At 35.6% G+C, this 26,428-nt stretch overlaps 1 protein-coding gene across 23 annotated transcripts in view; it reads right to left on the minus strand.

The window, feature by feature from the left end:
• tmod (tropomodulin) overlaps positions 1 to 26,428 on the minus strand; it is a 193,397-nt gene that overhangs the window by 151,103 nt on the left and 15,866 nt on the right. For 13 of the 23 annotated variants that reach the window (XR_010857634.1, XR_010857637.1, XR_010857638.1 and 10 more), the window contains exon 2: positions 25,034 to 25,293. The exons of 2 other annotated variants lie outside the window; for them this stretch is intronic. Coding sequence is in view for 10 of the 21 variants with exons in the window: in XM_067130314.1 (XP_066986415.1) it covers positions 25,034 to 25,120 (87 nt within the window). In the remaining 11 variants the exon portion in view is untranslated. Of the gene's footprint in view, positions 1 to 7,252; positions 7,352 to 15,981; positions 16,153 to 25,033; positions 25,294 to 26,428 lie in introns of those variants that run through there. 8 more of the 23 variants (XR_010857641.1, XR_010857640.1, XM_067130326.1 and 5 more) reach the window with 4 other exon arrangements.

A 26,428-nucleotide genomic window follows, 5' to 3' on the forward strand; every position in this document is an offset into this window, starting at 1 on the left:
TGCTATCCACCCTCTCCTAACAATTATTTCATAGTGCATCTGCGAGATTTTCCTCCTGTTACACCTTTCAAAACTACCTACTCTCCTTTCCAGCGCTGAATGACCTCACAGGTCCCAGTGCTTGGCCTCTGGCCTAAACTCTATATTCCATTCCATAATCTGACACAAAGTAAGGACCATGAAGCAGATGTTTGTAAACATCCACTGATAATGCTCTGATGTACAGCATTCGATTACTTGCATTAACAACGACTAATTATAATATCGACCAATTAAAACTAGAGTACACATGAAAATGTCCATCTTAACACAGACATCCTCATTACCAATACACTTTGCGTGAAAGGGGAGTAAATAAGGATTCTCAGTCAGGGTTCAACGACTCAAGGCGAGGAAAAAATCCAGCTAATGGTTCAGGAAGAATTTAATTGCCTCTGTCAGTAAAATGAGAGCGGCAGAAGGCGGAGGGCTTGCAACCACATACCTGTGCCAAATGCATTTAAACAGAAAGTCCTAACCCACTCATGATACCCTAAAGACCATATGGGGAGATGAATGGTAAGTGAAGGAAAGTTCTCTCTCTCTCTCTCTCTCTCTCTCTCTCTCTCTCTCTCTCTCTCTCTTATATATATATTATATATATATATATATATATATATATATATATATATATATATATATATATATATATATATACATATATATGTGTGTTTGTGTGCCACTGCACTCTTAACATAATATTGCAAGCCTTCTTCAAATTACCGAAGAACCTCGACCCCATTCGTAAACCTCCCAACCTGAGAGGCACTCATCAACTACAAACACAAACAGTTGCGCCTAAACTTCCTCTTAACCACCGCTGATTCATCCACAGAAGCCGCTTGATTGCCACAACATCGCATCTCGACGGAAGCCCAAAACATCAAAATGACTTCAACTTCGCTCTGGAGTTTGCCCGAGGTTTGCTCGTAATTGTCAGCAGCACATGGGAGCGACCGTGACACGGTTTTGCACATTCCCGGCGCGGACTGTTCGGGTGGATGATTTTCGACTGCACGGGCTAAATCTGACCAGGAATTCCTTCGCCTCCCGCCAGGTCTTGGAAGGTGGATGATCAGACGGTGATTGATGCTGTAGGTAGGGGGTGGGAAAGGGGAGGGGGGATATTTGACAACCACCTGACGCTTGCTAGTTCCTAACACCTCCTTCCCTACCCAGCCTCGCTGCTTCATTTTTAGGCCAGGTGGGCATAAGGGAACAGATATTAACGACTGCACCACAATGATATACAAACCTTATACAAACCTTCGAAATGATAAATATTTACTTGACTTCCAAGTGCTCAGTATCTCTTTATTTTTACGAGGTGGTGGAAGAACGTATAATTAAAGTTAAGGTGTAACACTTGAAGTAAGTCTAGCATCCTCTTTCCGAACTATCTGATTAAACATTAAAAAAAAACACACACACACAAACGCACACTAAATAGGTCTATTTTGTCTAACAGATAAGTAGATTCCACTGAAGTTACAGTTTTTCTAAAAAATTTCAAGTACATACTGGCATAATGGGCAATAAAATACGACATAAATAACCAGCCAAGTTTTAGCTTTCATCTTAAATGATAAAACTTACATATACTGTATGAATAATCATACAGCGTCCTCAGGAACTGCTAACTAACCTAAAGGAGGCTCATCCTTGGCCAATCAGTCAGACAAAGAAAACTGTCTTAATTTTCTCTGAAATCATCCCCTCATAGATGATCTGCTTCACTATAAAGTCCCTACAAAAAAATTAACTTCTGAATGATACTAAATAAATACAATTCGTACTTAATACAAACCACACTGATACTTCGGTCTAAAACAAATATATAACTGGTGCTCTCTGGCGTCATCCCTAACTGGATCATAGACGTCCTAGTTCTGAAGCAACAAAACAAGGGAATGCAGAGTGCCAAACAAAAAACTAACCCAACAATCGCACTGCCTACTACGACAAGAGCCAACAGCAGGGAAACCACCGGAGTGCTCCGGGCTGTGGCTACTATATCACGCCCATTGCACGCCGCTCCCGTGCGGTTTCGATTTAAACCAGAGGGATCAAATCACACATACACACACGAAGCTACCACATTCATTATGTAAGTAAAAACAAATGGACTGCATCTTCCATGTGAAAATGATAATTATTATACACATTTTGACCTGTGCATAAAAATCTAAGATATTTTGTAGGTCTACATAACTACCGTAAAATGCGTGTCTTTTCCCAAACTCTGAATATGACAATGAAAATGCTACGACTGCAAACATTCATAATCTGTTATTAAATTCATAAAAGCGAGCTCCCTCTCTCCCTCACTGTTCCCCTTCCCCCTTCCCTCCCCACCTCTCTCTCAGCTGACAGTTCACGACCAGAGGAATTTGGCTTTGGTTCAGAGTCCTAACTATAGCTTCCTCTCTTCTTCCTCTGCTAAAACATACACATACACATACACACACACACACACACACACACGCGCAAACACATACGAGGGCATAATTCGAGCTTTATGGCTAAAACAACCCTAATCCTACTACTTTTCAACACGAAATTGAAAGCTATGTGAATACTGTACCTCTCACCAACACCTATACTCTCTCTCTCTCTCTCTCTCTCTCTCTCTCTCTCTCTCTCTCTCTCTCTCTCTATTACAGTGTACCACGGACGGCAAATATTTAAGTGACTTCGTCTCTTAACCTCTATCAAGAAAAACACACAAGAAAAAAATAAATAATAGAAAGGAAGGTCATATGCCAGGATCAGAAAAGTCGTTTTGAGTATCACCTGTCAAACATCTCAAATGGCAGAGCATTTAGCTGACAAGAGGTCTACACATTGCAGGTCTCGTATTAAATACACTAATTAGGAAGGTCACGTGCATATTGTGTATATACAGGCTGCAGAACCTAGTATACAACTATTTTAAACACGAAAATAACCCACAAGCTTAAAATATAAATCTGAATACACAGAACAACTACTGCGATGCATACCAGTAGTGTATAAACAACATGCGCATAAACTCTTGCTACTGAAACAGACTCTGACTTATTGTACTTTAAAGAACAAGGGTACCTTTTACTGATGAACACAATATATACGAAAATATATATGTTGAAACAGTACACTGAATACGGCTGCAGTATACAGTATGGCTAAAATGTACACGTATGAAGACATACTACTGAAAAAGGTGTACTGACTAAATACTCTACAGATTAGGAGCGATTTCCATAATCCTAAACATCACAGTAACAGTCAACATGGAGTATTAAGACTAATATAGATGATACATTAGTCAAAATCATGAATTGTGAAGCTGCTATGCACACCACACACAAGTAATGGCAATTTCCACTCATACTGCTCATTCAGCATTAGCTAATATCTACCCTACCTCTCCCGAATAACATTGCATCCAGAATGCTGAATCAAGTGGGCACCATAGATTATGAAAGAGTTCTGCGAATGAGAAACCTGATGAAGCATGTATTCATGTATGCGTACATCTGTTTGTTTCTTGATTCATTCTATCTTTAGTTTTTGGCATCACCAATATTTGGCTATTGTTCATCCTGCTTTTCTCTATTTTCACACAACACAGCCTGTTCTGTGGAAGCTTCTTTAGCAAGCCCAAGGCCCCTAAGGTGTATTCCATATGAAGGTGTACACATCTTCAATATATAAGAATATAAATTGCTCAAAACCAGTTATGTTTATCTTCCAGCATTCATTTTTAAATGGGGTCCGTGTGCTTACATGCTGACTTTACTGATCATCAAACATGAATTTGTGCGCAGAAGTAGCCTATGCATTGTGAATACTGTATATCTTACACAGCTACTTTTGGAAACAAGTGCCATCTTTGGATGACGTCTATAATGCAATATGGAGGCTGACCGTTAACAAATGTATATACACCAAAAATATGTTCATACTATATAAAGTCCTGTACAAGAAATGAAGAAAAGATTACATGATATTTGAAATATATAATACAAAAAACGACACAAGCTAATATCTGCTTTTTATGTATCCCAATAAATAAATTTTAAAGAACTTTGTAAGTAGCAAAAACCTACATATATATATATGACTAATGAACCTGAACATTCAGTGGGGGAGATAAGAATCGTGAAGGGAAATAAACTACGCTAGACTATCCCCCAATCTTAAGACATGACCACACTAAAATTTATGGGAATGGCTAAACAAAAACAGCTTCACATATACTTGCATATTTCCCCAAACAAACAAACTAACAAATCCTATATGAAAGCCATGTACATTGGAGAAAACTGTTTACATTTAAGAACATTTACATCAATCCCCCAACTTTATCTTTAACTTTATTAGCTTTGCTACAACTACATTATACTGTATCTTTAATGCATTATAGCTTAAAAAAACTGCAGAGCAACATATTACATAAATTTTGTAGTATAGACTACACAAAATTTCCGTGAGGGGAAGCTTTCAAGGTCACAATCTTGGAACAATAATACTTGAAAGCATGTAAGGTACAGTAATCACCATGTAATTTCAAAATCTGATCATCTTAAGCAAAACTTATATCATATACCCGGCCAATATAACAAAACTAATCTGAAAGCAAAGGAACTGACTTGTTTTCCAAGAAAAGATACAAAATTTATATAGGAATACTATTTTTTTAAGGTATCAACCCCACAAAAACTAAAAAATCACCTAAAAATTTTTTATGAACTCCAGTATAAAATGATAAAAACTATTTGGATCACTAAATATTGAATAAAATGTTAAAACTTCGTACCTATAGTATACAGCAAACTTGCTTTAATATCAAGAGACAAATCCTCATTTCCTACTTTCTTTAGAAAGGTACCATACGTCAACTTTGAAAATCTAGGTACTGCTAACTCTACTATCCCATCAAATACAATGTTATCCTAAACACATCAATTACTGCACATCAGCAAACTGAGATCCTCTGAAACCTGAATTAAAAATTCTCTTAGGTCAAAATTCCATGCTTTTAAATAAGTCAAGAATATAAGTGTGCATAAAATTAACCACTAATACAGTATCAATTTTGAAGTGCCTCAAACATATTCCTTGCTGTCTTTAAGATCTTATGAAGGTTTCATTGTTACTGACTGTTACAGTTTCTCCATTGGCATCAAAAGTAAAGCACAAGACTACAAAATTCATGTAATTTAAATATGTAGTATTAACATCTGTACCAAGTAATGAAATATCTCTTACAATGTGATCTTGCATAGGGCAATAAAAGTTCTGTTCTGAAAGAAAAGATACTCGTACCGTACACTAAAAAAAACAGCTAAAAACTTTAACAACCACAGCTCCTACAAATCTAGTGCTGAATAATTATTTGCCCCTTGCAATATATGGTACAGTATACTGTACATGTAGTAGGTGAACCTGGTATTATATGATTTATTTCCCCTATGTAATATAAGATATACAGTAGAGGTAACATGTAAAACTATTTCTCCAAGTTATTCACAAAATAACAAGAATTGAATGCAAAACTGATTTTTCTTTCATTATCAACTGAAATCCACAAATTATAAATACAAGATATTCCTGATCTACTATCAAATCAGAAAAGTTGAAAACTCTTGCATCATGCTCTATGTAAAGATCTATAAACAACAGTTAATCATGTGTTTACCCAGGTGTTGCAATAAAAATACCTCATGACTTTGCCATTAATGAGAAAAAACTATCCTTAACCAAAACCTATCTTACTCTCTTCTAGGGTAACAAAAACAGTAAAATACATGAAAATATTCCATGATAAATAATAGTAAAACTCCTGCATTGCACATGCTTTTATAAATAATTGTAAAAATTATCACGATGTACAATAAAGTGCACTGCCTTATAAGTATAACTATGATTTTTTTTTTTTTGCCGCTCACTTGACAGTTACAAACCTGTTAATTTCTCTGTTTGAGGTACTGAAAACCATTCACAAAAGTTACTGTTGACATTAAGAATGGCAAATTCTAACAATATTGATGTTAAAGTTAACACACAATGCATTTCATAGTTTTGGACATATTGTAAACCCTTGTGTTGATGACAGACAGAAAACAAGAAACACTCCAAGATTATTAAAACATTTTCACAGAGAATAGGAAAACTTGGCAATTTAAAAGCACTAGAAATGGAGATATGTGTACTTTACTATCACCAGAAAGCACTAAACAGTTCAAGTCTGGATATTTTTGGTTCAAAGGTCTATAAATCATAATATAACCCTAAACCTCTTCCATATTCCAATGCCACTGCTTGGAATTCATTTATAATGACTTAGAATGAACATTATAATTTTCATGATTTAGTATAATGCTTTCTCAAATGTTAGCCAGGGTAGAAATATTAACCAAGCATGTCATTTCAATGTCAGGTTATGATAGGAAACCAACAATCAACTTACAAAATGTGGTAAAATGTACCAATTCTTACCATAATACTGTATGGTCAAAATCATCACAGCCTGTCTTCTTTAAACATTGCCTAGCCCATAGCCTGCCTTCCTCTATTGGCTATGTATTCAAAAGAACATTCACCAGATAAAAATATGGACTAGCCTATGACCTTCCTTTAAATTAACTAACATTTTGGGTTAAGTAACTCTTGCCAAAACAGCCCTGTAAGTTATTTTCGATTGTAGCAAATTTAACCACATGTCTGCAGGAGACTAAACCTATTAAATAACCATTTGTCCTAAATATCGACTGATCTCAACTAAATATTATACAAGAGTTGTGCGCAACTTGCTACTCTTAGTGAGCCTATATACACAGTTATGTGGATGACCTAATAACTAGGTTATGCCCAGTCACTGAACACGCCTTCCAGTTATCTCCCGTCACGAATGCGAGTTGTAAATGTCAAAATACCCAGGATTTATCGCTCCTAGTTATCTTGGCCACGAGATTTCGAAAGCATAAATAAAAGGGTCACCAGCTCATCCCTAAATTAAGGAGGGGCGGCCCGTTTTCCCGTCCCGCCTGGACTACCCTAAAGCAAGCGGCCGCCGATGACAAACGGGAATCCAAATGAAAATTCTTAATTACCAGGTCATTTTGGGAGATTTGGAATCAATTGAGCCTTCATATTATAAAATGCAGTATGACATTTCATTTAAAATTTGATCCTAACAAGTGCAATGAGTGGATATGTCAATACTCACGGCTGTTAAGTGACGGTATCCAAGGAAGGAACAGAACCACAACCGCAACGCCACTGAACAACAACAACACAAACTAACCTTTCGTCTGCTACCGTAGCGTAGGACTCACCCATTTAGGCGGTACATCTTTACTAATTTTCGACTTAAATTGTCTGACTGAGCGTAATGTTTGATATTTTAAAAAATATATATATATTAAAGAATTATAATTCATTCAGCTTAACTTGAAATGTAAACAGAAGTCAGGTGTTTTACAACTACGTTATTTATCTTTGACAGTTAAAAGATGTTGCGCTGAATGTCGTCACCTCAGGATCCCGGATGTGAGCGCTCTTTCCGATTGGTCAGCGAGACTCGTTGTCATGGTAACAGAGGACGCTTCCCCCGGCTCAAATACCTTCATTTGCTGGCGGGCTGAGCAAAATTAGCGTAAGGGACTAAATTTGATTTTCTTCTCCAGCACATATCATTGGCATTAGTTTTAACCTCAAGTTTGTGATACAGTAATGGATTTGTTTTAGCTTGCATCTCTCTCTCTCTCTCTCTCTCTCTCTCTCTCTCTCTCTCTCTCCGGCTTTAGAAGCACACATTCACGTTTGTTTTTAAATTGTATAGGAATGAAAATGCATCGTCATATATACGGTTTGTATTCATATGCTCATGCGGTCATACACAAATACTGCAAATACTACGCACACCCCGCGCAGTTGCACATGCATACCTGCATGCACACACACAAATATATATATATATATATACAAAAATGTATATAAATATATATATATAAATGTATATATATATATATATATATATATATATATATATATGTGTATATATATATATGTGTGTGCGTGTGTGTGTATGTGTAAGGAGAGAGAGAGAGAGAGAGAGAGAGAGAGAGAGAGAGAGAGAGAGAGAGAGAGAGAGAGAGAGAGTACTTATTTCATGTCCTTTTTATCAATTTACCTCTCCTATCTTTGATAAGCTTTATTCCGGATACAATCTTAATGTATTTCATAATATGTTGAAAGCCCTTTCACCAATAAAGCGCAAATCAACAACTAACCTTGAAATAACAAAGAAGAAAGTCGTCAATGCAGTCTTCAAGCTTTAGAAAATGGCAAAATAAGATCAAGTTCAAAAACCTCTGGAAATAAAGCACAAGTTTTTTAACATCAACCTTTGTGGAATAAAAAAAAAATCATAAACTACGTTACCATAAGGTTCTGGAATACCATCAGCACTATTGTCAGGTTGAGGAGGGATGCACAGCACCTTATCATTCAGTCTGCATTAGTGTCTATGGCAATCATTTTTAAGAGTAACACGTCCAGGTTCCAGGACACGTCTCTGGAAACTATTTACGCCTCGCTGTTGGAGAGACAATACACCACATCACTTACCTTAGATTAATCCATTTTCATCGGAACCCCTAAAACATTCGTGAACATAGAAAGTCTTCAGCCAGGTGTATACATTGACGAAGAACAAGAAGTCAAATTCTTTAAGGTGTCAACAGCATAAGTAAACTCGTAAAGCATTCTGATTTCAGACAAATTTCTCAGAAAATTACTCGTCATAAGCAAACAGCAAAAGTCCTCCTTTCTTCTGAAGAGGAAAAACTCAGCAATAAAAACCCACGCTTTGGAAGATCATATTAACAGTAACCTGCCTGTTTTTCACAGGTTGTCTTCCAAATTTCACGCCCAAAACCAGCATTGGGAATACAATGAGTATGCTCTGGGGATATAGATGAACAGGGAACAGATGATATATTAACGTTAAACAACAACACCACAGATATCGTGGAATTGTAGAAGTTAGAAGGATACTACAGTTGTTAGTAAACGCTGGCAAGATGATTTAAAAGTAATAAATGATTAAAAAAGATAGGATACAATAAACATCAAAATGAACAAAAAAAAATATATAATAGCTAATGTAGTGGGAATGAAACACCATGTTGATTACCATGGACACAGTATTTACTATGAGGAATTAAAAGTAGGAACAAACGTTAATTACAGGATGATAATGAAATTGTACAGATTTAACAGGATACAGGAGTTAAGCAGTTACCGTTAGGTTTAGTAATCAAAATGAATGACAAATTTTCAACAGATGGTTTTAAACTAGCAAACCAGAAGAGAGACCGAAGTTATTCCAAACTGATATAAAAAGGGTACCGTAGCTTATAATCTTCTTAGTTTGTGATATTTTCATACATTTTCATGGGAGAGAAAATTAAAAGAAGCAGTAATCCTTATTCATCATGGAGGATTTAACTCTCGTTCGGGAGAGATGATTTAGTTCCATATGACCAGAGAGGACTCAATTCTCTGTTGGCAGCTTTAAAGGGAATGTAATCCTCTATGAACTTTTCCCAAAAAGGAGGATTCCATTCCCTGTTTACGAGGAAAGATTTAATTCCTTATTCCCAGAGGAGACGCAATTCTCTGTTGGCAAGGAAAAAAATAAAAAAAGGAATCCAATCCCCTGTCAGTGAAATTATGGTTTCCTCTCTGAAATAAAATATAAAAGTCCTCTCGTGAAGATGAGGGGATCACCTGTCAACCAGAACGATCCGAACACCTTTCATCGAGGGACAGACGATCTTTGCGAACCTCACGTCTCTTCTTGGCGGGGATGATTCGTGAACCCTTAAGTGCTACGTCAACCAAAATAGCAAAACAAGGTGACATTCTACACAAAGCACATGCAGGACAAAAGAAAATAAAAAGCAAAGCAAGTCACATCCCAGGAAACAAAGTCATAAATGCTACTAAAACTGGTATACCCTTTGGTTTTTAGGTTATGCTTTGTTCAGTCATTACGTTGATTTTTGAAATAGATGACAAAATGATGGAGTTAATCCTGAGATGCAAAAAAAAGGTAACGCATCATCATTGCTTCTGACTTAATCTGACATACAACTGGGAGTATGACTTGTCAGTTACCAGAGGATAAGCAAATAAAGCAAAGACACATACCGTAAGGTACACGACCTGTTGAACAGAAGAAAATAAAAAGATTAACAACAATCAACAACATTCATTGTCTATTCTTTTTCTTTGTAGAGTACCTAATACAGCCCACATTTGTTAGTCAGTTCTTAGTTAACAATGCAACAGATCAGCCCTCAGTTAGAAGTGTAAATTATGTAGCGCTGAACATCACAGTTGTTTGCTCTCTAAATCAATCATGACTGAGATTGCTAGCAACATGATTATAAGAACTATCCTGTTAGAAATGTTAGTGGTATTCTTGGAAGTGAGTGTTGCTATTCTTTAAGTTAGAAATACTGCTGAGATGTAAACAGATAATGTTATAAATGTTAAATGACGATGTTTGAAGAATATGACCTAATAAAGCACTCACCACTTTGAATGAAACGTCGTGTTTTTGTTCACTTGGCTCGTGTTTATATTAAGTGAACTATAGGTCTAGTCGAGAGTCAGAGAATTTCCTGTCAAAACTAATTAATAATGTTCACTAGTCGTAACTGTCTCTGACGTCAGCGCTTTACGTCACCGCTCTGACTGCGCAAGGACAACGGGAAGAAGATAAATTTATCCTTCTGTTGATCTGAAACACCGTCCCCACCACAAACCTTTGCTTTCGCGTCTCCGAAATGGACAAGTAGATACGGGCTTCTCTTGACGTCTGGCGAAGCAATAAATCAGCAAGAAAGGAAAGGAGCCCTGATAAAGGTATTGCATGAATCCAAAATTTGTTTCCTTCATTATTTAGATTTTAAAATGTTATAATTTTATCAATGCTTTCATTTCATAATTTGCATCGTTATCCATGCTGTTTGCCTCATCGTTATCATCATCATCATCGCCACCAATGTCGTGCATTGCAAAACTCTGAAATTCAGCCAATCATGTATTTCCTGTGCTTTCATTTCCACAAATCTCCTCTCATATCCAGCCTCCCTTCTCACAGTTTTCAACTAAGTAGGTCTAGGTCTTCCAACTTCCTTAGTGCCAAGAGGATATCCCAGATGACGTCACCACGTACTCTTCTTCCCGGAGTGGCTCGAATGACATGCTCAAGCCATCTCCCTTTCGCATTCCTCTTTATCTCACAATGCATATTGAAACTTTTATAACTTCCTTCACGGTGTCATTAACCTGTCCTCAAATGTGACACGCAATATGCTTCTTGAAGCTCTATTCTCAAATCAACAGCAGCTCTTGGATTAGTTTCATAATCATGTCATGATTTCTGTCAGTATAGCAACACAGGTCGGACTAGACTGATATAATATCATATCCTTACTTTTGTATTTAGTTTCAATTTATTTACCTTCCAAATCTTATTCAACCTGTCCATTATTTGATTGACTTTTTTTTCCACTAAATTCTGTCCCAATTGAACTTGTATTGGATATCATTGTTTGTTCCTAAATATTTGAAATTTTCAACTTAATGCAGTTTTTCTCCAGAAAGTGCATTTTAACCCTCTGTGCAAACTCATCCTCATTATTTCTGGCTTATCTACACTGTTTATCGCTAAAATATAATTAGTAGAATATTTTAAAATATTTTAATTTTCTCTATATTTTCTATTAAGTTCATGTGTTCACGTTCAACTCCGAGGTGCTAGTACTAAACATAGCGGAAGCTCCTTGGGACGCCGTGTTTAGTACTAGCCCCTCGGTGTAGATAACAAGCCAAAGTAGCACCTTCTAATGCCATATGATTTAGTCTTTAAAGAAAGCTTTGTTAATCAGGCGCTCTCTCATTAAAACAGCAGCGTTTGCGTATTGTACGCCAGTCAAGTTTCGATCGTTACTCCAATTCTCAACTTTCTCTTCCATCTCCGAGCACTTTTTTTTTCTTCAGTACAAAGTTCACGAGAAAGACAAACAGAAAAGGTTGCATAATCTAAATCCGTTTACCAATGAAACGAACTTTCCTAAATCCTTCGTTGTAAATATTTTCTGCTTGATTTCGAATTTCTGCAATACATTAAACTTGACTTTTCATACTCAGGGCAGCAATGTTTTGATTTTTATACATTCTTTAGCGCTGGCTACGGTGAAAGGACAGAAATACACATTCTTAGAATATCTAAATATACGCTCCCTTTTTTCTTCCGTGGTTATAAGATTATCCGTGATGAAACCATTTCCTCAGTTCATCTCCCGTAATTAATGACGCCCCCTGACGTCACTCGAGGGGTCTGTCATCCGTTCTGCAGTGAATCGTCATAACATAAATCAGTCACTTTCGCGTGCTTTGAATTGAGTGATAATGCTTTTGAAATGTCCTTCGTCTAATGAAGAGGGACGTCTTCTTCCTATAAACGAGAGATTTCTCTATCTGAGTACAAAGGGGAGATTGAGATGTTCTAGATACAAGTATATTCTAGATACAAGATGCTCTTTTATATAAATGTTCTATATACAAGCATCTGATTAAGGGTGCGATCAGTAATGGCAGATAAAAAATCTCAAGAATTTAATTTTTTTAATAAACCAAAACTCTATAACCGGACTGGTAAGTAGGTAATGTCCTTGTATAAGATTTATGACAGTACTAAGTAACAGCTAAAACGTCATTCTGGTATAACGGTCAGGTAAAACAATTTTAATGTCATTACGCTGTAGTGGAACGATAAGATGAATTATATATATAAAACCACACGAAATACCAAAATTATGACATCAACAAAAAAAGTAAACATATCTAAATCAAATGGCCTTCAAAATTGTCACTGAAAGGAATTATTATTGGATGATATCATTTTATCAGTTTTTTCTACTTCAAATTGAGACATGTCGTCTTTCAGATGTAATCTTATGTACCAAAAAATGCATAGAGTAAAACAACACCTATTGGTCAAAAGTTTAAATAGATTTTTAGTGTCAGTATGAAGAAATATGTAATTAGAATTTTGTTCATTTTTTTCATCGCATATTCAGGTAATCTAAATGAGTGTCCTCTGCACCTTTTATGGGGGGGGCGGGGTTGGATGGGCCCGGTATCAGAGGGACAGACTCCAAAATTGTAATAATAATAATAATAATAATAATAATAATAATAATAATAATAATAATATTATAATAAACTGTCATTTACCAATTACTATCAACTAATTATCATATCTAATACAAAATTTGAGGCTCATTGCAGGTTTTTATTGAATTTAACTTTTAGCTAAATACATTTATGGACTTAGGCTCTTTCGTCGATCATAGCACGGAATGACTGAATCTCGAAAAGGTATGTTTCAACTGTTGAGTCTAAATTGGATTTCAAGTGCATTAAGGCTGCAGGTATATGGCTATGTGGGGATTCGCATTTAATGTGTGGCGATATTTGTATGGTAAGTCAATTTCATTTTGCTCCTGTGGTGCGAATGTATCGTATATAGTACGTTGTATATATATATATATATATATATATATATATATATATATATATATATATATATATATATATATATATATATATATATATACATCTATATGTATGTATATATATATATATATACATATATATGTATATATATATACATATATATATGCATGTATTCTGTACATGTATATGCACATATGTATATACAGTATATATATATACATATATATATATATATATATATATATATATATATATATATATATATATATATATATATATATATATATATATATCACTTCTGTACAAAATAATAAAGAAAGAAAATTGAATGTGTTCAATGTTCAAGTCAAACTGAAATAACAGAGGAGTGAATCTCCACAGCAGAAAGTAAGCAGCAATTTTCCGAGCAAGGTGTTCATTATCTAGTCTTTATAAGCTACAGATCGAATGGCAAGAAACACACTACAGTGAAAAATATTCTCGAAGACGCCATAAGCTCTCTCAGTCGTTAACATCAACTTCTATAAAGAAAAATAAACAAACAAACTTAGCTTCTCCTGCCTCGAACAAGGCGGGCGAGGTCCTTTAAAGGGTTGGGTCTGCTTACCTCATTTCATCTTTTATTTGTTTTCTTTAAATATTTACCTTGTTTTCTATCTTCAGAACAGAATAAGAAAAATGAATAATTACTGGTATTTACTTTTTCCGTCTTCGAGACAAAGAATAAGAATAGGCATTAATGATAATTTCTACCTACAAAACAGAGCGGCCATGATGTTGCTGGGGCCTTGGCAGTGGGGATGAAGAATATGAAGAATGTATGTATGTATGTATGTATGTGTATGTATGTATGTATGTATGTATGTATGTAATGCAACAGCCAGAAGGAAATATTAAAAGGCATAAGTACCTAGCGCCTTCGTGTATTTAATGCACACCTCTTCAGGGTACAGTGTATGTATGTATGTATGCTTTGCAGGAGCCAGAAGGAAATATTAAAAGGCATAAATCGCTAGCGATTTCATGTATTTAATACACACCTTTTCAGCATAGAGCGCATGTATGAATGTATGTATGTATGTATGTACTACAAGAGCCAGAAGGAAACATTAAAAAGTATTTAATGTACACTTCTTCAGGGTAGAGTGCATGTATGTATGTATGTATGTATGTATGTATGTATGTATGTATGTATGTATGTATGTATGTATGTATGTATGTATGTATATGTGTGTGTGTGCGTGTGTGTATGTAAGTATGTATTATCCAAAATAAGAAATGAAATTTCTTGACTGCACAAGGTGCTTGAAATGTTCTACTACCACATTTGCATCAGAAATCGTCACTTGCCAAGTGGGACTCTTGTTTATCCTTGCGTAAAATTGAATATAGCAAATTCCCTTACTGAATCTGATTAAATTAACCGCTGAAGTTGTGATATTAAATTGAATTAATTTCAGCTACTTGACTAATGATGCTGAATGCACTGTATTCTAAATATGGTTTAGAACAAGGTGACGTCAATGCTAAAAACATTTTTAACACTAACACACTCACATACACACATATATATATATATATATATATATATATATATATATATATAGATATATATATATATATATATATATATATAGATATATATATATATATATATATATATATATATATATATATATATATATATATTTATGTGTGTATGTATGTATGTATGTATATGTATGTATGTATGTATGTATGTATGTATATTACCTAGCAATAAATTAATATATGATTATTCTTCGCTGCATTATTTTTCTGGTAAAATTTTTCTTCATTTTTACCAGTTCTTTCTGTATCCTATTTCTGTATGACTTTTTGTGAATTTTTTAAAGTAAAAAATAAAAAAAAACACTTTGTATTTATTTTTCCAAATTACTTCGAAAATAAAGTATCCAAATAAAACTTTACAAAAATAGAACACCATTTGCGACTATCACATCGATAATAACATGTAGGTGGGATTAAGAAAATGTGCTTATTAAAGTAAATGATATGACAATAAAAAAAAACGAAATTCTAAACAATGGCTTCGGGACGAGATTCAAAAGAATTCTCGATCATTATGCTTCATTGCCTTATCTCTCCAACTTCATCGCTAGATACGCTAAAAAAAAAAAAACTGAGATTCCTTTCTATTTTTTTCTGAGTCATTGTCTTCTATTTCGTCCTGTGTTGTAGAGTCCTCCTCACGCGATGCGAGTATTCATTTCTTTTGTTTGCGTCTCTTTCCGTCCAGATGATAAAATTGGTCTAAGTATATAAATGATGTGGACCTTAAAATTACCAAACTGATTCAGTAAGATAAGCTTTACTTACATCTCCCACCGGATTGGTAACATTCCCCGACATTTTGAGGGAGATCTGGAGACAAGCTCTGCTATTTTTCTGTAAAAACTTAAGGGAAAAACGCTGCTCCCTCCCTCACTGTCCAACCCTCTGTACAACACTGAATGACTGACTGACTGACTCCTTTTGCTATGGGCCTGTAATTGCTTATTTTTAGTCAACGGTGGAGGGAGCCCTTTCATGCCGTAGCTGTCACTCATAAGAATTCGATAGCCAAGGCATTTCGTGGGTCGCGGTCACAGCCCTCGCAAATGGAATTGTGGTAATTTTTTACGAGGATATCTAAGTTACGTGTACCCTTTAGCGCCTGTGGAAATGGCTAACAATTGAATGCGCTATCAGAAGTCAGTATCATTCCTTAATAATGAAGTGAATTTGAAAATAGAGTGACAAAATACGAGGGCGATTCGGACGCAAGACCGTACTGATGTAAAGGGGTGGTGGTTCTGGTGGCCTGGGTACCTTCCGGCACAACTCCAATAACAGACATGACGTCTTCTTCTCCTCGCATGATGTTTGCGTCGTTCTTCTGTTTGATGGGTATTCGCAGAATTCTTTCCCCTCTCTGATGGCAAAACGACTGCAGAGAATTTTTATGAGAATACGTGTTAGAACGTAAATTTTTTTTCTTAAATATTAAAAAGAATTGATATAAGGATGGCCCTGAATAACGGCAAGGTATTATAATACTGCCAACAGGCACCAGCATCCGTGTGCCAAACGCCCCATGCCCCTATCTCACTTCCCTCTCCCTTCTATCCACCCCCGGCCTTCCATGACATCATTCCCACCAGTCACCCCTTCCCCCAATGCATCCTACCCCCCAACCCTTTCCCGCTCTCTGTCTTTGTTTGGATTTCGGAGGGTGAACTCGCGTAAACATGTAGTCCAGTCACCTCGTCGGTTGTAAAAATAAAGAAAAATCAACCATTTCCTTTTCTTTAATTGCTGGTTATTGGGGTCACAACGAACGAAGAGAATCCCCTCCTCCCATGTCATCGGTCTCGCTTCAGTCTCAACAGAGACGGCAGAAGGAAATTGATTTGGAGCCAACGAAAGCACTCCTTCTGCGTACCATGGAAATCTTTTCATGTCTGAGACGACCCGGTGTCGAGCGAAGATTAGATCAAAGGAGTCCATTATAGCGCAGATGCAGTCGTGAGAGGTACAGGTGGAAGAGAAACTTCTAATTCTAAGGCGGTAGTGGACAGAGATAACTCTGCATTTACGCCTTTTAGCGCTAAAAAAAAAGGGGGGCCACTGAATACAGATTAATTTCGGATAACGGTAAAATAATGGAGTCTCAATGTCAGTAGTATCTCGAGCAACGCAAAAACAGGAGTAATAAATAATAATAAGTAAAAATTTTACTTAATCGATAAAAAAAGTCATTTAAAGATAACTGTATTTGACCATATCAAAAACATGCACTTGACGATTACAAAGAAGGAAATAATGTCAAAAAAGTATATATGAAACTAATGTCATAATATATATATATATATATATATATATATATATATATATATATATATATATATATATATATATATATATATATATATATATATATATATATATATATATATATATATATATATATATTCAAATTGACCAATATTCCAGTCTTTGAAATTATGAGCTATTAATATTCCCCATTTATCATTCCCTTCCCATTCTCCCTCTCCTTTCCTAGTTCTCTCCACGCCTGCCTCTTCCTCCTTACTTTTCCCATTTCCATTTTCCTTCATCATTTACCTCCTTCACATCTTTCTTCTCCTCATCATCTCCATTTCCATTCTCAGTTCACTCTTTTACGTCTTTCTGTTCCTTCTTATCTTTCCCTCTTCCCATTTTCCTTTGCACGTCTTTCTCCTCCTTTCCTTTCACCGTCTCATTCCCATGCACCTCTTCTTGTTGTGTCACTTAGGAAATGTCACTCCGTAATATTAGTTGACAGCCAGACCTTGAATTAGTAATTTAGTCATAAATTTGAGTCCCAATGTTATATAAAGTCTCTTTTAATAATAATAAAAAGTAAGCGACCCAATCTTATTTTAGCTGGTGTCATACTACAGTCTACTTACTTACTCAACGCTGAGAGCTTTATGCAAAAATAACTTTTACATTCTCGATTTTTAAAATCTATTATTTAAGTCTCCTTCTGTTTTTAATAATTTTTCAAGTTCTTATTTTCATTCTGACGTTGAGAGCCTGATGCAAAAAGTTATTTTGAATTTCGTAATTTTAGCAATCTTATTTATAGTTTTTTCTATTCTTAATCCTTTTTTTTATTTGAGTGTCCTTTTTAATAAAAATAAAGGGGATCTCATTCCCTTTATCCTTATTGTCCTGACAATATTGTTTTTTTTACGTTGATCTACGCGATTGTGTTAGAAAACGGCTGCCTTGCAGGCGCCAAAATTCCTCAGATTTTGTCACTAAATGAACTTGTGCACGCGTGAATGTGTCACAAATCTGAAGTAATGTATGGACTTGTTCAAGATTAAGTTAAGGGTTTTTGCATATATATATATATATATATATATATATATATATATATATATATATATATATATATATATATATATATATATATATATATATATATAAAAACGTGTGTGTGTGTGTGAGGGTGGTCAGAAACTAAAACGTGGAAAAAATAAACTAGGTTGTCTGCTGTTGCTATTTTTTTTTTTTTTTTTGGGGCCGTTGGCTTTTCTATTATCTCTCGGCTTCATTTTATCATTGTCTTCTCCTCTAAACTCAGCACCTTTCAATTACAGACCTTGAGTACCGTGTAGGACTATTACCCTAAAACAGTAGATGTGGTACACATTCTTCAGTAACTCACTTTCCTATACCTCTTGGGTCCAGAATGGGAACACGAGAGTCAAACGCTTTGCTTATTCCTTTTACCATAACCATTTGACTCTAGAATTTATTAGACCATTCTGTGTTGTTATATTTTTGTTCCACGGCTGTGCTGACGTTAGCCATTTGTTATTACCATATTTATGAGGCACAATAACTTTACTCTGACCTGAATAGAGCTCTACATTAAATACTGTATATTATATAAATATATATATATATATAATATATAAATATATATATATAAATATATATATATATATATATATATATATATATATATATATATATATATATATATATATATATATATATATATATAATAATATAAAATAAAAATCGAAATGTGGACTCATGCACTGGATACCCTGATTACAGAGTAAACTTAGAAGAGAGAAATAAACAAGGGAGGACTTTGCTAAATTATCTGGTATCACATAGTAGATGGAAAAGTATTTTAATGGATGTCATAGTCAGGTTAGGCGCGGCAGGTATAGTGAGTAAAAGTGAAAAATGGAAAGTGGTTTCAGTCAGAGGGAAGGGCTCAGAATGTAGCCAGGAATGTCCTGAAGAAGGGCGAATTTGACAAGTTAGCAAGGGCAGCGTTCACGAAGGTGGATGCAGATTAGGCTAAAAGCAAAGATCAGGCTTTATTTGAGCTGACGAGGAACTGGAAGATCCAAGATATGTCGTAAGACAAGGATTTTTTTTTATTTAGGTGAACAGCAGGAGATGATGGGGAATAATTTAGAGAAACAGAATATGAGAAAGAGTAAGGACATAGGGGAGACTGTGAGAGCGAAAAAAGGGGATAGGAAGTGCTGTGTTTATAGTGAATGTAAGTAAGAAATTTAAGGCTAAAAGACATTGCTTTGAAGGAATAAATTCAGAAAGATTCACGAGGAAATGGGCCTGAGAATAAAAGACCGAAATTAGGAGAACTGCCTGAAGGGAACACATTGCATCAAAGGAGTAAGAGTCTCGAAATGACAGAGGAGTGACAGAGATGAATGAAGCCAGATTTGAGGGGGGGATAATGTAAATCTTGGAAATGTTATGGTAATGATGTCAAGCGACCAATTAAAAGATGAAGAATGGAAAGGCAACAGAAAATTATTGGTTTTTTATTAGTTGGTCGCTGAGGTAAAGTGTTAGGAGCACAAAGAAGGGCTGACCTGGGTGTGTAAGGCAAGATTTGTTGAAGGAAAAGTTCCAGATGAATGGATGAGGTAACAAAGTTCCTCGTCTGATGGAAATGGTGATAAAGTAGAAGTTAAGAAATATAGGATTATAATATTGTTACATATACTTGGGAGGGTATACAAAAAGGCAGGCTGTGAGACGGATGCAAATAAAAGACGACATAGCTAGGAAAGAACAAATTGAGTCTGAGCAAAAGAAAAATAGGAAAGATTGTATGAATCAAGCATCTGTTATGAGATAGTTGAGTAAGAAGTTTGAGAGAAAACGGTTAAAAACTTACATGGAAAATGATGGCAGACCTAACAGAGTTCCAACGTTTAAAAGTGGAGAACAGACAAGACTGTTTGTAAAGAGCGTTTAGAAGTTTTCATAATGAAAGTGATGCCCATGTTGGAATATATGAACGAGCGAGTGCTTGCTTTGGCCTGAGACAAGTGAGTTATGCTTCCAAGCCTTTATAATATTTGTAATGCGGAAACAGTGAGAAAATCAAGGGAAAGCGCAGAAGATGTATGTCCCTGTTTATAGAATCTGAGAATGGATATTCATTGGACTGCAGAGTGGCCAATGTTTCGGAAAGATACAATACTGATTAATAAAGGGAAGTCACGGAAACTACTGAAAGGCATCGAAAGCTTGTGTGAAAGGAGAAAATTGAAAAATCTGGCAAGATTTACGTCATGGGAATAAATAGAAGCCAAGAAAATAGAGAGGAGGATATTAGTAAGGTTGGTGGAAGAATGGGAGTGGTTGACTCACATGGGCGCTTGGGAGTGAAATCTCTACAAATAATAGTGCAGTGATGAAGGAGGTGACTTTCGAAATAGGAGAAGCAGTGAAGGTAATTAGAGCTTTGTAAAAGAAAGTGTAATTGAATTAGTATCTATTGGAGAGTCTGACATGTACAGACGAACAGTTAAACCTAACTTTACTTTACGATGACAAGTGTAGCTCTTACATGTGAAAGAGAAAAGCCTAAAATGTTGAAATAGATTATCTGTATTGTGTCTGTTTAATAAAACGAGTCGAAAAAGCAAAGACTGATGAGGTTTAATCTGCATAACGAGATAGACCTGAGATCTTTGATGAGCTCTGGTCATGTAGAAAGAGTGGAAGAACGTGAGAAGCGTCCATAATTCTTAATATTTTGGAAGGAGGAAAGTTAGCTTGGAGAGTCGTAAGTTGGCAGTATGGCCGAATGGTTAGACAGTAAGAGCCTTAGTATCATAAGAGCGCAAGGGCGCATGCAAGGCAGGGGTGACTAACTCTGTTGAGATGGGGTAAACGTGTCACTGATGGTGATTCTGATTACGCAGGTGCACGAAGCAATTGAAGATATATATATATATATATATATATATATATATATATATATATATATATATATATATATATATATATATATATATATATATATATATACATATATTTATGTATATATATAAATTTATATGTATATATTAGTTATATATACAGACTACTGATATAGATTATAAATATATATATATTTATATATATAAATATATATATATTTATATAAATATATATATATATATATATATATATATATATATATATATATATATAAAATATATATATATGTGTGTGTGTGTGTGTCCGCTTGTGTGTGTGTATTCACGTGCGTTTGCAAGCCATCAAAAATAAACCTACAAACAGTCAGGGAACCAAATACAAGATAGGTACATGTTCAGTACGTTGCGTGCTAATTCTTACGTCAGCACCTCTCTAACTAACTAACATCCGGGCACGAAAATAAAGAGCAATAATATCTCGAGAGGATTTTTTGGCTCTGTTCCCCGCTAAGAATGCCAAATTACCTTCGAGGTAAATGCTTAATTAAAGGCCAAACATGTTGTATGTTGAATATATCAAATTGTTAACATGTTAAAAAAGGGTCCACGCGAAGGAGTGTGAAAATGAACGAGGCGACAATAAATGCTTAAGCAACGAAAATGGGGGCAATAAAGAGGTTTAATAAATAATGAAATAAAGAGAGAAAGGCAACATATGTCGAAGGCGGACAGGATGCTCATTCTGACTCATGGAAGAAGAAGAAGAAGTTGAAGAAAAACTTCTCCGAAGAAGAAAAAAAATTCTCCGCCGGATGTTTGTCTGTGACTACATAACTCCCGAAAGCTGACAGAAAGTGTGCTATTACCCAATCGTTGATTTTTGAAGAAGAAGAAGAAGAAGAAGAAGAAGAAGAAGAAGAAGAAGAAGAAGAAGAAGAGAGTAAATTAACAGCGAAAACTCAAACCTTTTCCTCCGTTTTAGAGAGTGATAGCGAATTGGCGAGTCGCATGCATGACTATATTTTCATGGTCGGGCGAGATGTGACATATTTATATTATACCGATTTTCTCTCTCTCTCTCTCTCTCTCTCTCTCTCTCATTTAAACGTGATGATGTGCGAAGGAAAGCTTAAGTTTTTACATTAACAAAAAGCTTGAAACAAGCAAGGCAAGGACTCAAATTTTCGAAATAAGCATTTGTTGAGTGCCGACTATTTATGCAAAAAGCATAGAGAATCTTAAATAAGAAACGATGAGTACAGACATCATAATCATAATTATCTTTATGTTTACTGATCTGTTGTTACAAATACATGTCACATCTTTCTTATTACCTTATGGCTATTTCTAGGTAGCTTAGACTGAACACGTTCTCATTAGAGCTTAGAGCTAATATTAATGACTTTTAAATATTTATTTTCTTTTGAGCGCCCCAGAGAGAGAGAGAGAGAGAGAGAGAGAGAGAGAGAGAGAGAGAGAAAGATTGAAAATCTAACCTCCTAATGATCATGGTCATCTACGATTAACTAAAAAGAGATTTAACTAAAATCTAACCTCCTAAAATCTAACCTCCTAATGATCATGGTCATCTACGCATATATGTTTAAGAGAGAGAGAGAGAGAGAGAGAGAGAGAGAGAGAGAGAGAGAGAGAGACAGAGAGATTAACTAAATAGTTCATTGCTGAAATCTAACCTCCTAATGATCATGGTCATCTACGCATATATGTTTAAGAGAGAGAGAGAGAGAGAGAGAGAGAGAGAGAGAGAGAAATAGTTCATTGAGATCATGGTCATCTACGATATACTGTATGTGTTGAGAGAGAGAGAGAGAGAGAGAGAGAGAGAGAGAGAGTTGAAGGGACAACAAACCTCAAGCAATCATAAGCAAACATATTAACGCCGCCCCGTCAAAGGACCAGGCAGACGAGGTAACTGACAAATGAAGGTTTTCTCTCTCTCTCTCTCTCTCTCTCTCTCTCTCTCTCTCTGTGCAACCCATTAGCCGTAGGGGGAAGGGCAGCCGCCTGCCGCCGCTACCATCTCAGCCGATGCCGCCTCAGCCGCTATTCGCGAGATTCCGTTACGCATTAGGGTGTCAGTCACGACGAATCTCCCAAACGCCTTGCCAAGATCTAAAACTTTTCTTCCTTCGTTCTTTATTGCTTTTCTCCTTTCTCTTTTTGTTTATATTCACCTACGCGGAAATCCTGGTTTCCTTCGAATTGGGTTCGAAAATGGAAATCATTGCAGAATCGTAGCTTCCGGAAGAAAATATAAGGACTATAGAATTAAAAAAAAAAATGTTATATACTCATTTACGTAACTGTGTTCAGAAGGTACGGCTGTTACCCCTAATTTACCTCGGCAAACGACAGTATTTTTTAAGCAACGTTAATGCAAGATTACACAACTGATCCCCAATTATTTTTAAGTTTACTGCCAATTTTTTTTTTTTCACTGTCTTATTCTTCGAACTAGTAATATTCGAGCCAGCAGCTCGGGAATTCTAGTAGCCATTTAATCGTTACATCTCAATACTGTCTTCTGAGAAGGACAACATCGAGTCTTCTGCGACTATTTTCGTCTACTCCAAATTCACTTTAAATGGAATCTGCTCATTTCTGCAAGGCCTTAGGGCTTAGGCTTATGAATATTGTTATTAAAAATCAGATAGGGAGCTTATTCTCGAATCTGGAGGTATTGTAGGAAAGCAACATTGACTTTCGTCCAGTTCCTTTGAAACCACAGTGGGAAACTGCTAATTGGGCCCGGTCTCACCACACACAAACACACACACACACACACACGCACGCACACACACACGAACACACACCTGCACACACACACACACACACCTCCGTTCACACACGGTAACATGCACAAAAAAACTAAATTTTCCCCATAAATAACCCGGCAAAAAGTAAATAAACAAATAAAGAAATAAACAACTCAAAGACAGACCAGAAATATCTTCTTCAGGTTAATGAAATAATAATGTTAATTTGCTCTTTACTTACCTGGAAGTTCTGAAATGTGATGTTTGATGAATCCACTTACCTGAAGGTTGTTATAGTGTAGATTCTTTCGATAAACATTACTTTAATGGACCAGTTGGACCCAAATCAACTTAAGATTCGTAATAATAGAAACCTTTATCTAATAATCTAATACATAAGTCAGAGTATGAAGAAAATAGGTATATCTGAAAGATAAAATATGCATAAGTAATAACAACATCAGTAATACAATCAAATTTTAAACAACGAAAATAAAATGATCACCCAAAATACAAAACACAAAATTACAAATGACCAAAACAACAGTCACAACCTGCGAGAACCTACAACACAGGGCATCCACAACATCCAACAAAACGAAACCAAAAACAAATAAAAAAAAAAACGAACAACGAAAGTGATAGCGACGCAGCAGCAACGTAACCATAATAAACAGCATCTAAGAGAAATGACAAAATGAAAAAAAAAAAAATAGAGAATAAGAAAAGAATAGAAGATGGATTTCAGGAGAAGAATTTGATCAAGGAACTCGACGATCTGAAACGACAGAAAAGTATTGTTGACAAAAGTATTGTTGCCAAAAGGATTGTTGACAAACAGCTTGGGATACTCACGCTCGACTTGTAGTACTCCTCCTTCGTCGTGACCTTGGTGACCCTGTGTGACACCGTCCTCTGCGTTATCTCCATTTCCATAGCCATGGCTGATGCCCTTATTTGATTTTTCCTCTCTCTCAGGAAAAATGACAATTCGTTCACTAAACCTCTCCTTCCTTTTGCTGTGTCCTTTAAAACTTTATTTCTTTTTCCAGAGCAACGATTTAGTGTCTATGAATTAATAAGCTTTTATTATTTTTCACTTGGATTTCAGCTTCCTGTGACGGGAAGGTTCATTGTTAATAGTTTGTTAATCCTAACAGAATTTGATGTGAGTGTCTGTTTTGTCTGGTTTTATATCAGCTAAGTGTCTACATTTTGATGTGATATCTTTATTTTGCTTTCTCTGCCTAATTCTATTTTGTTTCCTGTTTTTCATTTGTTCGAGTAATGTCAGTCCACAATGATATAAGTTGCCTATGTAATATGTGTAAAACAAAGGCGAATGTGGTGTCGATATCAAGAGTTTTTCGTATTTGCCTGTAAAAGACCTGCCGGGCCATTGAAAGGACATCTTACATTCAGGCAAATTGACGCTTTTCTTTGAATTTACATCTGTTACAACCCCGTGAATTTTATATTGCATACTCGTTCTTACGAAAATGACCGCAGGTGTGTGTGTGTGAATCCATTTCTATTCAAGAAACGTAAAATGCATTTAAATTATAATTACTAAAGGCGAATTGATTTATATAATTTTATTTAATTGGGATATTAAGGTTCCCACAGGAAGATTTCCAAGTAATTTATTCGCGACTGAATATATTTTTACCAACTGTAACGGCAAATTCCCTTTGACCGCCATCATTCTTGCAAAGTACGAGTATGACCTACTTCTAAGGTGTTCACTAGAAGACTCAAGTAAAACGAATTTATATAAGAAGTAAAACATCTTTATTTTCCCGGCTTAACTCATCGGTATGCAGCTACTCGTACCGAAATTGCGGAAGGGTATAGATGCAGAAATTGCGAAAGGGGTACATGTATAGAAAATGTACAGAAAATGCACCGAGGCGCAGGCGCAAGATTACTTGAAATGACCTGAAAGCAAACGAAATATTTTGACTGCCAAACTAAAGAACAGTCAACGTTTCTGATAAAATTATTGCAAAAGGAAATTAAAAGCAATGTATAAGATAAAATTTTACAAGGTACCAAGGATATAAAAAGGTCACTACGCAACTCGGAACGCATGTGCTTGGTGATTGACGAAATGCTAAGTGGTTAAGTATACCTTAGTTTAACCAGACCACTGAAGAGCTGATTAACAGCTCTCCTAGAGAGGGCTGGCCCGAAGGATTAGACTTATTTTACGTGGCTAAGAACCAATTGGTTACCTAGCAACGGCACCTA

This window comes from Macrobrachium rosenbergii, chromosome 28, assembly GCF_040412425.1.
Source record: "Macrobrachium rosenbergii isolate ZJJX-2024 chromosome 28, ASM4041242v1, whole genome shotgun sequence".
NCBI classification, from domain to species: Eukaryota; Metazoa; Arthropoda; class Malacostraca; order Decapoda; family Palaemonidae; genus Macrobrachium; species Macrobrachium rosenbergii.